We start from the raw sequence: 17,655 nt of genomic DNA, 5'->3' as shown, positions 1-17,655 counted from the left end.
AATAAAATCTTAAAAAAAAAAAAAAAAAAGTATATATAGCTCTTTTTCCTTTGAATCTTACAAGATGGGCATCTGAATGGCTTTTTTTCGGTCAACCCTTTACCCTTTACTCGATACTCCACCCTACCCTTGTAATCAAAGTAAACAGTAAATTATAAACTTAAAGCTTTATAGATTATAAAAAGCTTTTTAACAGTTACAAGTCTTTTAGTTACTTAAAATGTCATATATCAGATGTTTCATTTAGAATTGACTAACGAAACAATCTTTACATTTCATATAGGTTGCTTAAAAAGGTATTGATCATATTTTCTTTCTAACAATCCCTAGGTTCACTACATTCTTAAGGATAAAATCTACTGACCAGAACATTAAATAGTCATGAATGCCAATATGCAGATTATCTCAAAGAGATCTGAAATGGGGTAGGGGGAGGCAGGGGAACTTCAGTTCCACTTGCAATTCTCTGCTTCAGAGAAAAAGAACTGATCTGAAGCAAATTTGTTAATGTTGAAATGTGTTAGTTCTAGGTATAGGATTGTTGTACTGTTTTGCTTTATGATACTTCCCCCTTCCCTTTATTTTTTTCATGAAAATCTCTCAATCAGTAAACAAAAGAGATATAAAGAAACAATTAATTCAAAACAATTTCACCCGTCATTTACATTTATTTTCTATTATATTTGCACGGCACTCGTGAATTTCTTTCTTTCTTTCTTTCTTTCTTTCTTTTTTTTTTAATTTAACAAAGTTCACTGCTTTGGAGGATTTAATTTCTGTATGAAATTAATGACCCTTTTTCAAAGTACCACTGTTGCTTGTTAAAGAAATGACCGAGGGGCGCCTGGGTGGCTCAGTGGGTTAAAGCCTCTGCCTTCGGCTTCAGGACATGATCCCAGGGTCCTGGGATTGAGCCCCACATCAGGCTCTCTGCTCAGTGGGAAGCCTGCTTCTCTTCCCTCTCTCTGCCTGCCTTTCTGCCTACTTGTGATCTCTGTCTGTTAAATAAATTTAAAAAAAGAAAAGAAATGACTGATATTATAGAAGGTGGTGACTTGATGGAGTAGGATTTTTCTAAAGGCAAGAAGAAAGCTTTACACCTTTAGATGGGAATAAATTATAGCTTCATACAAGCGTATTTGCTAAAAAATCAGAGGAAAGTAAGGGCAGTAAATCTATGACCCAAATGCAGACTAGTTTAATGGGATGTTTTTCAGAGATTTTCATGGAATGTCAGCAAATCCTTTTAAATCTGCAGCAATAACCAAAATGCTATGTGATGCTTAACTGTCAAAACACAAGCCTATGTGTTTATTCTTCATAGGAGACTCTGGCTGCCTACATAAAATAATCCCAGAGGCAAGAAGAAAGAAAATAACAAAAACAGATTAAGGAAGCTGGTAACTGCTTTAAAGATGAATGCTTTACAGACCAAGGCTAAAACTATCATGGATGTCTCACTACTAATGCATTCAAATAATTAACAGAAAGGAAACACCCCAAGTGTAGCATTTTGTTCCAAACGACTATGGATTTGTACTGTAGTAAAAACCATTCTAATTTGTCACAGATGAATTTGTATTTTGAATATCTTCAAATTTAAGAAGTCAAGTGTTGTAATCTATTTACATTCTTATCTAGGTTTCCTTTGCTTCATTCACTCTTTTTAAAAATATTTTTCTATTAATCTGCTGGCGTAGCAGCTAATAAATTATTTTTCATCATTGCTGTTTGTTGACTATTTTATTTTTTTATTTTATTTTTTTTTAAAGATTTTATTTATTTATTGGACAGAGAGGGAGATTACAAGTAGGCAGAGAGGCAGACAGAGAGAGTGGAAAGGAAGCAGGCTCCCCGCCGAGCAGAGAGCCTGATGTGGGGCTCGATCCCAGGACCCTGAGTTCATGACCTGAGCCGAAGGCAGAGGCTTAACCCTCTGAGCCACCCAGGTGCCCCTGTTGACTATTTTAGTCAGAAGCTTCCCTGTGCTCCTCCAAGTGTCATAAATATGACAAACAGTTGTGTTCCACTTAATATTTATGGTACGGTCTTCACCAAAGATGAGGCTAGGCCCCACAGTATTAACTTCCAGCAAAATGGCATCTCTGATTAAAGAAATAACTACACTATGTTCTGTGAAGAATCAAAGTCAGAGTGCATTTGTACTTATTAGAAAAAGTACCACGCTACTCCCTCTTTGTCAAACTCAGACTGGAATGAATTTACTGTGATACAGAAATACTACAAAAGGATCAATGTGACCCACATCATTTTGGTATAGGTCAAAACTAAGTTACATCATTTTTCTTTGAGGGACGCAGCATGTAGATGGGGAAAAGTGAGCTACAGAGTAAAAATTATCTGGATTTAACCTGAAACTCCCTGTATAATTCTGGGTTAGTAATATCTCTGTAAAATATGAGAAAGAACTCTTACAGGGGACATGTCAGCATGTATGTGAAGTAACGGACATGAGATACCTAGCAGGTATCTACTATCTATTAATTTCCTTCCCTTACAGTATCATATCATAATGGCATCTTTTAGCTCTACCTTTAAAATATTAAAAAAGAACTATACTTACCAGTGTCTCAGTCTACTTTTAATTATTTCTGTGCCTAGTATGCCTGATCTCTGATTTGCTCACTTTGGAGCACCCTGATTTTTATAATTACAGAATTCCATTCATGAAATCCCAAAATATTACCCAGGCATCTAGCGGGACCCTTCTTAAATAATCTGAAAACTATGATTATTTCTAAGACTCTCTAAAGGGACTTATAACCACCAATGGTAACTCACTGCATTAATTCAAATTCCTTATAAATAAATCCGTACTAATGTCTAAAAAATTCCTACGAATGTCTAAATGATGAATTCAGGTTCCTTTTCCTCCTTACTTTGTGAATATGACACATTAAAGGCCCTTCATACAACATTCCTTGAAGTAAGAAAACTGTAACTGTATTCCTTCTATCTGGCAACTCTCCAGGCAAACAAATATTACCATTCATCAAATGATCTATGTATGAATTAATACGAACACAAACACAGCTTAACAGTAGGAAAAGAAAATGGGCTTTGAGGAATACATGCACCCAGATGTTCATAGCAGCACTATCTACAAAAGCCAGATGATGGAAACAGCCCATGTGTTCATCAACTGACGAATGGATAAGGAAGTTTTATATATACACACAATGGAATACTACTCAGCCATCAGGAAGAATTGAGATCTTGCCATTTGCAACAACATGGATGGAACTAGAGAGCATTATGCTAAGTGAAATAAGTCAGTCACAGAAAGACAAAAACCATATAATTTTACCCATCTGTGGAATTAAGAAACAAAATAAACATGCCTAGGGGAAAAAAAGAGATAAACCAAGAAACAGACTCTTAACTATAGAAAGCCAACTGATGGTTACCAGAGGGGAGGTGGGTGAAACAAGTGAGGGGGATTAAGGAGTGCAATGCACTTGTCATGAGCACTGGGTGATGTATTTAAGTACTGAATCACTATATTGTACACTTGAAACCAATATTACACTGTATGTTAACTAACTGGAATTTAAATAAAAACTTTAAAAAAAGAAAATGGGCTTTGAGATTCCGTTATACACACTTATCTGCCCTGGGGACTGTGGGAAAAGTAACTTAAGTTCTATGAGCTTCATTTTCCACATCTATAAAACAAGGACAATATTACTGATCTTAGGGTGCCTGGGTGGCTCAGTGGGTGAAAGCCTCTGCCTTCGGCTCAGGTCATGATCTCAGGGTCCTGGGATCGAGTCCCGCATTGGGCTCCCTGCTTGGTGGGGAGCCTGCTTCCTCCTCTCTCTGCCTGCCTCTCTGCCTATTTGTGATCTCTCTCTGTGTGTCAAATAAATAAAATCTTAAAAAAAAATATTACTGATCTTAAAGAATTGTTTATTTAAAACATTAAATGAACTAAAGTAAACACTGTCATTCTTTTTTTTTTTTTTTTTTAAAGATTTTATTTATTTATTTGACAGAGAGCAATCACAAGTAGGCAGAGAGACAGGCAGAGAGAGGGGGAGGAAGCAGGCTCTCTGCCGAGCAGAGAGCCCGATGTGGGTCTTGATCCCAGGACCCTGAGATCATGACCTGAGCCAAAGGCAGAGGCTTAACCCACTGAGCCACCCAGGTGCCCAACACTGTCATTCTTAACAAAATAAAAAGAAGGTTAAAATTAAAAAAAAAAAATACATACCATGTTCACTGCATCTTGATCAAAAGGGTTCCATTCTATATTCTCAGGATAGTGGGCCAGCACTTTGGATTTGAATGTTCTTCTCAAAGGACTCTGGTCAAAATTTTCACCTAAAACAAATAATTAATTAGTTGATACCTAGAATTTTTTCAAAAGCATGTAGTAGTTTTATTTTTATTTTGTAGATATACTGACTGATAATGCTGAAATTGGATTCAATTTCTACCTCTAACAGTCTGAGTTGTAAAAATTCTCAGTGGACAACTGAAAAGGAACTGTTAATAAAAGATCTGCATTTAAAACTTCAGAATCTGAATTTCAACATCTTGGCCAGACAACTGTACTAAAAATAAAGATCTATTCAAATAATCTTTGTTGTAACCTAATTACTGTCCTCATTTCAGTAGGTGGTGATAAAAAAACCTACTTCGAAACATCTAATTTTTTAACAGAACATCCTGAATTGAGCATCCTGAATCATACTTCTGATCCTGAGATTCTGTACCTGGACAGACACAATGCTGCTGTGTTCACATAAGGCAATTCTGCTTGAGCTCCCATAGAAATCTAACAAATGCAATTATATCCAGGCTTTTACAAGTAACAGAATTAACAGAATCAGAAACATCATTAATTCTGAGTTGTCTAGTTTAGTAGACAACACCAAACCTATGAAAAAAAACAAGCTATTCTAAGCCAAATTCCTCACCTGTCAAAATTTTGGAAAGACAAAGGCAGGCTATATTTGATTATTACATATAAAAAACCTCAATTATAGCTGTCAGCTCAGTTCTTTATCTCCTTGACCAAATTAATTCCCATGAAACCTGTTTTCCCCAAATGCCTTAGTTCCATAAAATATGTTAAAATGAATGGCTCTTAAAATTCTCAATGCCAAAAAGTTGAGAATGAAGAATTAGAAGATGTTGGAATATCATTCTGCCTCGTGTTTTTTTTCTATTTAAGTTCTAATTAAGTGTAAAACACAAACTATTAATATCAAGAGATAAACGCTACTTACCACTATTTGTAGAAGTAAAAATACCAAGTAATTTATAAATCACAATTGGGCATCTAGTCAGACTCAGTTTCCATTTTTGGTAAAGATATGAAAAGATGGATATAGAACACCTTTTAGTGCGAAACTTAACAGACCACAAGAGGAGGGAAAAGTTACGCTCTAAAATCTTGTTGGAAACTGCAATATAAAATACACAGAAGCTTTTCTGAATAAAGGCACATAGTTTAAATAGATTTGCTGCAGCAACTAATGTACTATTTCTAATTTAAGCCCTGGCTAATGACCATTTTCCTTTGGATATTTCTTACTTACCTAGGCAAATGTTTCATCTGTATCTTTCTACTCCATATTTCTATCTTCTAAGAGATAGATAGAAAGCTTTCACTTCTAGAAGAAAAACTGTCAAAAGTATCCCTGAGGATAGTTTATGAGTTTTGGCAATATGCCTCTTGAGTAAGCTTACAAAGTCAATGGAAAAATGTGGACCTGTCCATGAGTCAGTGTGCCTCAAGAAAGAGTCAGCGTTCAGAATACCTGACTTCAGGAAGGGCAAATTACATTCTTTAAGCTGACACTAGATTCTCAGGGAAACACTAAGAATTTTTAGGTTATTCATTTCTTCATTAAAAGAAAAGAAAAGAAAAAGACCAGGGGCAGCTGGGTGGCTCAGCTGGTTAAGCGTCTGCCTTCAGCTTAGGTCATGATCTCAGGGTCCTGGGATCGAGCCCTACCTATGTCGGGCTCCCTGCTCAGCAGTGAGTTTGCTACTCCCTCTTCTTCTCCCTCAGTGATCTCTCCTGCTCTCACTCTCTCTCAAATGGATAAATAAAATCTTTAAAAAAAAAAAAAAAAAAAAAGGGCGCCTGGGTGGTTCAGTGGGTTAAGCCGCTGCCTTCGGCTCAGGTCATGATCTCAGGGTCCTGGGATCAAGACCCACATCGGGCTCTCTGCTCAGCAGAGAGCCTGCTTCCTCCTCTCTCTCTCTGCCTGCCTCTCTGCCTACTTGTGATCTCTCTCTGTCAAATAAATAAATAAAATCTTTAAAAAAAAAAAAAAAGACCACTTTTCACTTCACTTTAAGTCACAGAAAACACAAAACTTGGTTCTAAAGGTCTATACTGCTGATGCTGCTACTGACACAGGAACAGGACACCCTCAGACAATATACAGCAAACAGTAATGCCTCTCCACCCACCAACATAAACCAGAAATGTTTATTTTTATCTAAGTATAAATAAAATGTGAAATACTATCATAGCAGAAGAACAGCACATAATGCAAGATATAACTCCTTGCAACACTTACCTTTTTTTAATGACGTCCTGCCTAAGTCTGGTTAAAATAGTAACATTATCTTCATTCATATATCAAGTTATTTACGGGACAGAGGATAAATCAGAAAAGCCATGACAGTACCATTTTCAATATAACATTCTGTTAACTAAAGAACATCACACCCTCCTGAAGCACAATGGAATCACCCAGAAGATAGAGAAGGAAAACCACCCTTTTCAAAGACAAAAAATTTTTTTATAAAAACAAGAAAATGGAAAGACTCATGAAACAGAAACACGAATCTAAGAAAAACAGAACCACCACCACTGCTGCCAACACACCACCTACTAGACTGCCAAGAAAGGGGGGCAAGAGGAAAGGTCATTGCTGTATATATAGCTGTCTTGGCAAATACTGTTTTGATGTAAATTCATGGAAGAACCAATTATATAGAAATTCTGATAACACTGTTAAGGATTTAGACATGAGTGGATATAGTTATCACTACTATTACCAAAGAAAAGAATCCTGATGATGCCTTTTGGAGATGAGAGGTGAGGGGAAAAACCTAGTCTTCTCCTTTTTAAACCCATATTATAAATGACTTCTAATTTAGAATTTACTCTAGGATGTAGCAGGAGAAATGAAATCAGTCTAAGAATTTGATCAGGAAACTGATATGATACATAAGGAAACTGATATGATACATAAGCATTTTTTACTCAACTTAAAATCCACCTCTTAAACACTATCCTGAAATGAACAAAGATTATAAACTTGGGAAAATATTAATATCCCTCACTACAAATATATATAAACTTAATTCCAGGTAATACTGCCAAGTAATCTGCTACTAAATTTAAGCTGCAATTCAGCCTTTCCTTTGAAGAAAATAGGATATATCTGCCAAGAGAGCTTAAGACTAGTGAATAATTTTTTCAAGGCTTGAAGCAAATAAGGTCTTTAAAAAAATTAAGATGCAGATGAGAGAAAAGAAATATAAAATAATACCTATTTTTGCCCAAACAAAACTGGGGGAAAACAACAATTATGATGGGCTTGGGGTGATTTAAAATAGTGATTTCTAAACCTCATTTTTAATTTTATTTTTATCTTTACCTGAAGTCGTATTTGCAGCATCTTGGCTCTTGCCATGACGATCTGCTTCTAGCCATTGGTACAAAACTACATAATGTAACAGAAACAAAAAACTTTATAAACAATGAAACACAAACACAAAAGCAAAATGACTTTGAAAAATGGAAAATGAGAATAACAAATTAAACAAAAGCAATAAACATGAGGCATTAACATCAATGGAATGTAGCTTAACACCAACAGTATGCAGCTTATAAGCTATTAGTAATAAGAAGGCATAGAGAATGGGTAATTGTATTTTAATGTAAGAAGTGAAATACTACTTAAACATCTGTACCAGTTATTCATATGGGAAAAAAGCACATATACTCTTCTCAATGATGATTTGAAGAGAAGTATCAGGAGAAAGCTAATGTGTCCATAGTCAAATAAGATAGTAAGACAAAATGACCAATTTAAAAAATTACATCCCAACTTCTACATACCTATCAGAATGGCTTTAGTCCAAAAAAATGGACTACACCAAATGCTGACAAGTACATGAAGTGACAGTAACTCTCATTCATTCATTCAACACAAGGAATCCAAATTGGTACAGCCACTTTGAAAGACAGCGTGGCAGTTTCTTATAAAGCTAAGCATAGTCTTACCACAGGATCCCATAGCTCTACTTTAATCTGGGGGAAAACATCAGACAAATCCCAAGAGAAGCAACCTACAATATACCTGGTGAATACTTGCCAAACTATCACGGACCTCAAAAAGAAGGGAAGTCTGAGAAGCAGTCACAGCCAAGAGGGGCCTAAAGAGATATGATACCGGAATATAATGTGGTATACTGGACGAGAGCCACCAACAGAAAAAAGGACTTCAAGTAAACACTTAGGAAATCTGAATAGGATATATATAGACTTTAGTTAACAATTATGTATCAACTGATTTGTTAACTCTAACAAATATACTATGGTAAGATGTTAATGACAGGAAAAACTGTGTTTGTGTGGATGGGGAGGGTATGAGGTATACGGGAACACTATTATCTTCTCAATTTTTCTAAAACCTGAAACTCCTCTAAAAGTCAACTCTGTTTTAAAAAGCATTCCAGGGTGCCTGAGTGGCTCAGTGGGTTAAGCCTCTGCCTTCAGCTTGGGTCATGGTCTCAGGGTCCTAGGATCGAGGCCCGTATCAGGCTCTCTGCTCAGCAGGGAGCCTGCTCCCCCTGCCCCCTGCCCCCCGCCTGCCTCTCTCCCTACTTGTGATCTCTCTCTCGCTGTCAAATAAATAAATAAAATCTTTAAAAATAAATAAATAAATTTTAAAAAAGCGTTCCAATATGTAAGATAAAGACAAAATCATATTATATCCAAATTTGTAAGTAATCTACTTTTTAGAAATCATTGTATGCAAACACAAACTGAAACAGGCTCTGTACTGAGATTCCATTTAATCAACTTAATACCTTCATGTGTTATTGACTAGGAAGTATCAACTCTTGGAGGGCAGTTTACCACAGTAAGGACATAAAGAAATTCACACTAGTTCTCTACAACTCTGCAATTTTGAAGAGTATAAAAACTTCCGAATAGGTTACCCAATTGTCTACAACTTTTAGACATCCAATATTCTCTTTAAAGAGCGAAATAATGATGATGTAGGATCCTAATAGTCAAGGAATCTTCCTATCTATACCTCAAAGATCTGAATGATCTCAGGACAAAGGCTAAACTTCTACTCTGGGGGGATATGTGCCCACAGATATTCTAAGAGTTCTATATTCCAATCAGGGTTTGCAGAACCTATGTATACTCTCCCTTCACAAAACAACAACAAAGACAAAGAACTGGGGAAGTTAGCCTATGGAACTCCTGGATTGAAAGGGAAAAAGGAACTAAATGATCCACTATAAAAGGCCAAAGACATCCTGAAATCACCAAGGAGGTTATTTGGATCTTTCCAGACAGCCAGATAGTATACTGACATTTACCATCAGGTATAGATGGACCAAAACAGACCTTGGAAAAGCCCCCACACATACACCCAAGCAGTGTGCAAGGTCACTGCCTGAGAGTGCCCCAGTGGGCACTCAAGTCAATATACTTCCCTCTAGGATACTGAACACTTTTGGGATGCAAAGAATTGTTATGACTGGGACTAGTAAGGAAGAATTCGAGAAGCAGACCTCACTCATTCAATATATACTATACATATTTTTTATCTTTCTAGTTTATAGGAATAACTACTTATTAGAGTACAGAAGTAGCAGAGTGGAGAAGTATTAGGCCATGACACAAAAATCTCCCCATCTGGAAAAAAGCAAGTATCAACTTTACAACTGACAATGAATATCACTCTCACAAAAATGAGATACAAAGTAGGGAAACTAATCCATTATCTGGTCTAACAATCCTATCTAGCTCTCATCTAAAGGCATTTTGCCCTGATTAAGGTAGAAACTCTTGGATGCATTTAGGGTATCACTAGGAATATTTACCAATAGTTCAATTACTTCACATAGCTCCCGTTTCTTGTTTTACCAAAGAAAAAGAAAAAAAAAAAAAAGGAAAAAATATGAAAGTTGGTTCAGGTCAACTTACACAGAATTATATATAAGCAAAGATCTTTTTAGTAGATTTAGATATTCAATTATTTTATCCTTGCCTCCAGATTACCAAAGTCCAATAAATGATATCTAAATATTTCAGAGAATTTCCAGTGAAATAAGAGCATCTGCTTCATGTAAAGTTATAACGTGAATCACCATTAGGTCAAATTTGGATTTCAAAGCCCACTGTATAGCACATATATTTAAAAGCACAATGTATAACTAAAAAAGAAATGTAACAGATATTGTTACCTAATATACTAGGTAGTTCTATTAGGACTGAGCTCCAAAAATTTAACTCCCATAAAGCATCTAAAACATGTTATAATACAGAGTCTGCTACTATGTTTGTAGAGGATGTTAGAATACCAAGAACACACCAGTTCTCACCGTGGCTGGGAGCATAAGATCTGTTTTTTTGGTGACTCCATGCTTCCTCTCAGTTGGCACTGGGAGTTGGTACCCTCAAGCTCCAAGCCACTGGCGAGAATTTCAATAGCCTGTGAGTGGGGTTCCAAGTGGAGAAAGATTTGTGAGATGTGTGAACCTTGCAGCTATTTCTCAGCCGGAGTGGTCCCATTATCCCCTTTCTCTAAACCTACTTGCTCCTAGGGATTCAATGAGTTCCCTCCCTCGTTATCCATTTCCATTGTGGCCTGTGTCTGACCTAGGTATTTTCTCCACAAAACAAGGGCAGGGCTCACAACACTTCCCTATCTTCCTGTCCCCGGAAGGATACCACAGAAGTCTAGATGTTTTAAAGAAAGCTTGCTGATAGGAATAATGAAAACAGATGGGAAGTTAAAAGGTAATCTCTTTTGTCCTGTCCTTTTAAAATTTTGTTCCTTTTCTCTCTAAAGGGAAAGTTCTCACACACACACACACACACACACACACACACACACACACGTGCGTGCACAGAGATAATGGTGGACAGAAAACTTAGAATCAATAATTTTTTCTCAGTATTTTGATAAATGTGAGAGGAGGAAATGAAGAACTATAAATGCTCCCTATGAAATCCATGCTGAGGCGAAGAAGGGAGGATGTGGTGGTGAGGTAGTTTTTCTCCCTCCTATGTCTATCACTATAGGTCCCCAACAGTCTGTCTCCATAGACCCCTGTCTAAATTGACATGAGCTAGAGTCGTAGAAGGAATACTGGACAACAGTGGATCCTGTAAGAGAGACTGACTAGGGAAAGGGAACCTGGGGCAGGGGGATCCCACATATTAGTTAAAAAAAAAAAAAATGAAGGTGTACTTCCTGTGACACTCACAGAAATACATTTCCTACACATGAGTTGTCTCTATATCACAGTGAGCTGTCCTCTTCAAAACAGATCCCCCAGGAGGCTGCATATTCATGATTCATTCTAATGATTCTACCATGATTTAAATAATCTCTGAGCAGGTTACATTTAAGGTGACCTGATGAAGTAACAATAATCCTCACAGATAACACATGGTACTTACTATACAGCAGGTGTTATTCTAAGTGTTCTACATATATTAAATCATTTCATCATCACAATTACTCTATAAAGTAGTTACTATTTTATCATTTTCCAGATGTAGAAACTGAGGCATAAAAAGGTTAAATAGCTTGCCCAAGGTCAGACAACTCTAAAATTTAAACTTACACAGTTTGGCTTCAGGGTATGCTCTCAATTCTACATAAGAGGTCATCTCAGAAAAGGGTATTTGGGGATGGGGAAACAGCAAGTACAGAATCCCTGAGGCATCCATGAACTTGTCACCACAGAGAAGCAGCAAGGAGGCCAGTACAGTGTATTTAAGTGAGGTGGTAGAAAATTAAGTCAGAGAGGTTACCATGGCCACATAAGACAGAGCCTTGTAGACCATGGTAAGCTCTTTCTTCAAGGGAAGTAACTGAAGTGTTTTAAACATTTGAACAAGCTTGAACAAGCTTACTCTGGCAGCTGCGAGAACAGACTATAGAGGGTAAGAAAGGAAATGGAGAGACCAATTAGGAGACTTCTGTAATAATCTAGGCAAGAGATGATCATGGTATGGATCAGGGAAACAGTGTCAGGGTAGTGAGAAGTGGTAAGATTCTAAATATATTTTGAAGACATAAGAGATATTTGCTAACAAATTAGATGTGAGAGAAAGGAGTAGTCAGTCAAGAAGGAAATCATGGTACTAGTTTCTAGTCTGAGCACCTGGATGAGTAGTGTAGTTACTTACTGAAATGAGGAACAAGGCACAAGGAGAGGGTTTTTGCTGGAGGGCTGGGAAGCTGGAATAAAAAAATTCACTTTGGGATACATTAAGTCTGTCATGCGTATTGGATATCCATGTGAAATTTTTCAGCAAGCATTTAGAAATATGAATTTAAAAATCGGGGGCTGGGGTACCTGGGTGGCTCAGTTGGTTAAGGGTCTGCCTTCAGCTCAGGTCATGATCCAGGGTCCTGGGATGGAGCCTGCATCTCCTTCTGCCTACTGCTCCCTCTGCTTGTGTGTGCTCTCTCTCTAATAGATAAATAAAATCTTAAAAAAATAATAATAAAAAGAAAAAAGGAATACATCATTAAAAAAAAATAAAATTCAGGGGACATTAGAAAATTCAGCATCAAATAGATGGTATTTAACATCACAGGGCTGGGTAAGATCACCGAGGAAATGAATGTAGATGAAGGGTGCCTGGGTGGCTCAGTGGGTTAAGCCACTGCCTTCGGCTCAGGTCATGATCTCAGGGTCCTGGGATCGAGTCCCGCATCAGGCTCTCTGCTCAGCAGGGAGCCTGCTTCCTCCTCTCTCTCTGCCTGCTTGTGATCTCTCTCTGTCAAATAAATAAATAAAATCTTAAAAAAAAAAAAAAAAAAAGAGAGAGAAAGGCCTGGGTCAGGTTCCTGGGAGGCTCAAGTATAAACATTAAGAGGATAGGAAGAGAAAGAAAAACAGGCAAAAAAGTAAATGAAAAGTACAATCAGTGAGAAAAGAGAAAGACCAGAATCATGGGCAGCATGGAAGCCAAGTAAAGAAAATGTTTTTAACAAGGAGAGTTGACAATGGAAGTCGCTGGTGGCCTTAAAGAGATGTCTATGGAGTGGTAGGAGTGAAAAGCTGTCTGGAATTGTTCCAAGAAAGAATTCAAAAAGAGGAAGTAAGGCAGAGAGTATAAATAACCCTTTGGCACAGTTTTGCTGGAAAGACGAGAAATGGATTATATTGGTGGAGAATATGGAAGGGAAAGGTTTTTGTTTTGTTTTGTTTTTTTAAAGAAAAGAGGTATTAACTCATTCAAATAATATATCCAGAATGCCTACACTGTACCAGGCACAGTGACTAATGCTGTGGCTAGGATTAATGCAGTCCAGTGCCTCTGAGGATTTCACATTCTCCTCTTCTGCCTTCCCAGTGCTTCCACAGAGAGCGGACTTTGCCCATTCCATATGCTATGTATGGCTGATACAGACTGTACTCCCCAGGTAAGCACTCTTTCTATCCCTCGCACACAGTTTACCTACTTTATCCTTGTAAGGCTGTATGCATGACACTGAACCCACTAGAAACTACATTCTCTCCATTACATTCTCCCCTCCTCTGGTACTCCTAGAAATGGTCCCAAACCATTCTCATTTGGATAAGCCACGCCAATCATCTCAGCACCACTGTTCAGCTATAACTGATTCTGGATCTGTGACAGATTGCAGGTGCTTACCAACATCCATGTTCTCTCCTTTCCAATATCCTTGCATCTGGGTGAGGGCCAAAGCACTAGTTGTTGCCAATGAAATATGACCCGAAGTGACGTGTATCACTTCCAGGCTGAGGTACATACCTGTCTGTCCTCTGCCACCCATCAACTAAATGCAAATGAAATGGGACCTTAAAAAGACAGGAAGGTCCGATAATGGAAGAAAACGTGTGTCACCTAATGCCTCAAAATAGAGCCCCTCTCACCTTGGCCTATATTAGATTATACAACAGATGGGAAATAAAATTCTACCATCTCAAGCCACTGAGAGTTTGGGTTATTGTTTAGAGCAGTTAACTATTTATGTGTTTCTGATTACACTACTTTAAAAAAAAAAAAGATTTTATTTATCTATTTGACAGACCTAGATCACAAGTAGACAGAGAGGCAGGCAGATAGAGAGGAGGGGAAGCAAGCTCTCTCCACTGAGCAGAGAGCCCGATGCGGGGCTCAATCCCAGGACCCTGAGATCATGACCTGAGCCAAAGGCAGAGGCTTAACCCACTGAGCCACCCAGGCGCCCCTGATTACCCTACTTTTTATTTGTGTTCTAACTCTTTTCTTTTCTTTTTTTTTTTTTTTTAAGATTTTATTTATTTATTTGACAGAGAGAGATCACAAGCAGGCAGAGAGAGAGGAGGAGCAGGCTCCTGGCTGAGCAGAGAGCCCAATGTGGGTCTTGATCCCAGGACCCTGAGATCATGACCTGAGCCAAAGGCAGAGGCTTAACCCACTGAGCCACCCAGGCGCCCCTGATTATCCTACTTTTTATTTGAGTTCTCTTTTCTTGACCTTCTCACCATGATACTAGTCCCCGACTGTATTTTGCCTTCTATTTCTTGGTAACTTTCTAGATTGCTTTTTACTGTGCTCCTATAAATAAATAAATCAGTTCTTTAAATACAGGACAGAATTTGACCATTTTTTAAATGGATGCTCTCTACCCTTCATAAAAGCAGCTGTATACCCACAACTAGGCTGTTAATTAAGGCTATAGGTTTTAACCCATGAAGGGCCTGTTAGGCATTCCAAAAACATAACTTTTTTTCTTTTTTTTTTTTTTTTTTCAAAAACATAACTTCTAAATCTAGTTAGCAATCTTGCAGGTCTAAGTGGCTGGTCATAAAAGGAATCAAGTAAAAGAAGCTGGGATCTCTGAAAATTCATAGACCCTACTGAGAAGGAATCATCAATAAGAAACTGTAAACCCTGGTAATCTTAAAAATATGTTTTAAGATATTAATAAAAGTACATCAACATCAGTCTAGTAAGTTTTGAATTTCTAAGAAATTCACAATATATTTCATTCTTGATCATACTAAAATTAAAGAGCCATACTGTATTTAGCTAACACTAAAATATACTTTAATTACTGAAGTTTATTCACTGGAAACCAAGCGTATACAACACAGTTACTGTTTCAACCCCAAGTGGAGGCACCTGCATTTAACTCTGTCACTCATCACCTGGAGGTGGGACAGATGTCACTCGTTAAAGGGCACAGACCCCAAAAGGACTGCTCTGACTTCAGAGGTCCCCAGCCCACCAGCTCTTCTGACATGCTGGCTATACACCTGGGAGCTTCCATGACTATCAGGTTTGATAATTCACTAGAACAGCTCATGGAATTCAGGAAAGCACTATTACTTCTGACTGCGGTTTCATTACAAGAGCTACAGATCAGGAGCACCAGACAAAAGACACACACAGGGTGAGGTCTGGAAGGGAATGTAGTGCTTTCCTGCTCTCTCCTGTGGAATCAGGGTGTGTCACTTGCCACCACCATACACATATACAATGTGTTTATCAACCAAGAAGCTCCACTAATCTTTGGTATCTAGAGCTGGTTTTTGTTTTAAATATCTATTTATTTACTTTAGGTGGGGGAGGGGTGAGAGAGAGAAAGAGTCCCAAGCAGTCAGTGCAGAGTCCAACTTAGGGCTCCATCTCATGACCCTGAGATCATGACCTGAGCCGAAACAAAAAGTCAGAGGCTTAACTGACTGCACTACCCAGGAGCCTCTGATATGTAGAGTTTTTAATGGGGTTCACTACATACACAGGACTGATTTGATCACTGGCCATGTGACTGAACTCAAATCTCTATAACCTCTTCCCTTCCCTAGAGGCCTGGCTGACCCTCTGGTAACCAGCCCCTATCCTGAAGCTATCTAGGAGCTCATCTTTACTACAATAGGGTAACACTCCTATTACTTAAGAAATCACCACGGTTCTAGAAGTTCTGTGCCAGGACTGGATAGAGACCACACAAATTCGTATCAGGCACTATGCATTCCACCACCAAGCATAGAACATAGTACCAGGTTTATTTATTTGCAAAAATAACCTTAGCAATGAATTCAAGATGCACAGTCCTCTGATAATGAGAAATAAACAAAGCTTGGCTTCTAAGCCATGCTTTACATCCTATCCCTTTTCTAGTAAAATGTGAAACAAGAAAAACTTTTAAAAAGTCATCGAAGTATTGTAACTGATTTTATAAGACCCTCTAAGAGGAAAGGGTCTATAATTTTTCGGTAAATAGTAAGTACCATGTGTTTATCAGTGCTTAGTAAATGATTTTAGTTTTCTGAAAAATGTAACAGCGATTTTCAAATAATAAGCATAGCCAAGAAAACAAGGTTCTAGTTCTAGTTGAAATACCCTGGGTTCTCTAGTAGCTTAGGACAAATCATACATTCTTTGAGCAAAGGTTTCCTCATACATAAAATACAGATTACATAATAACATGTTAGTTTATTAGAGATCTATCTTATATGAGGATCATTTATGCAATGCATTTCTGGGAAAGCATATTAATGTTATTATTTGATGCTGCATGTTATACAGTATAAGAAAAATCTTCCATATTGCTAAAAACTTAGTCTCTGCTAAAATGACAACAAGAGAGCTACCCTTTGCGTTCAGGAACAAAAGAAAGGCACCTGCCATTAAAATATCCATAGCTGACAAGTAACACTATAGTGCTAGATTTCTAAGATGATTCAAACTGAAACAGTTCTGCTGTATGACTCAAAGAAGCAGTTATTTGCTCAGCGCTAACACAGACTTTTCCCTTCGTTTCCATTCATTACTTTTTGCTGCCAATACTCTCACCAAAAAAACAGAAAACAAAAAACAAAACAAAACAAATTTACAAGGAGTCAGAAACAAGTAACACAGTTTAGTTTACACAGGGATACCAAGGGACATATACAAGAATGCCACTTTTTCCCTCTTACCCTCTTCAACAAAATAAAACAAAAAACATGCATAAGAAATCAACAAAGTTCTCTAAATAAAATATATAAATATATAAATCACAATGTAGGAATACACAAGGGATACAACTAATCATGAAAGGAGAATAAGGGAAGACAGGTGCAGGGAAGAACTACAAAAACAACCATAAAACAAGTAACAGAATGTCAATAAATATATACCTACCAGTAACTACTTTGAACATAATGGTCTAAATGGTCCAACCAAAGACACAGAGTGACAGAGTGGATTAAAACAAACAACCAAGCAGGGGCACCTGGGTGGTTCAGCGGGTTAAAGCCTCTGCCTTCGGCTCAGGTCATGATCCCAGGGTCCTGGGATCAAGGCGCACATTGGGCTCTCTGAACGGCAGGGAGCCTGCTTCCTCCTCTCTCTCTGCCTGCCTCTCTGCCTACTTGTGACCTCTCTCTGTCAAATAA

The 17,655-nt window shown here is 37.7% G+C and overlaps 1 protein-coding gene across 6 annotated transcripts in view; it reads right to left on the bottom strand.

The window, feature by feature from the left end:
• Positions 1–17,655, bottom strand: part of DENND5B (DENN domain containing 5B) — a 184,878-nt gene that overhangs the window by 109,612 nt on the left and 57,611 nt on the right. For 2 of the 6 annotated variants that reach the window (XR_014314193.1, XM_082740656.1), the window contains exon 2: positions 4,235–4,344. The exons of 1 other annotated variant lie outside the window; for it this stretch is intronic. Coding sequence is in view for 4 of the 5 variants with exons in the window: in XM_082740656.1 (XP_082596782.1) it covers positions 4,235–4,344 (110 nt within the window). In the remaining variant the exon portion in view is untranslated. Of the gene's footprint in view, positions 1–4,234; positions 4,345–7,649; positions 7,716–10,620; positions 10,731–12,609; positions 12,745–17,655 lie in introns of those variants that run through there. 3 more of the 6 variants (XM_082740658.1, XM_082740657.1, XM_082740655.1) reach the window with 3 other exon arrangements.

This window comes from Mustela nivalis, assembly GCF_964662115.1.
Source record: "Mustela nivalis genome assembly, chromosome: 7".
NCBI classification, from domain to species: domain Eukaryota; kingdom Metazoa; phylum Chordata; class Mammalia; order Carnivora; family Mustelidae; genus Mustela; species Mustela nivalis.
Note: the sequence above shows the minus strand (reverse complement) of the source record. Positions and strands in the feature narration are given on the sequence as shown.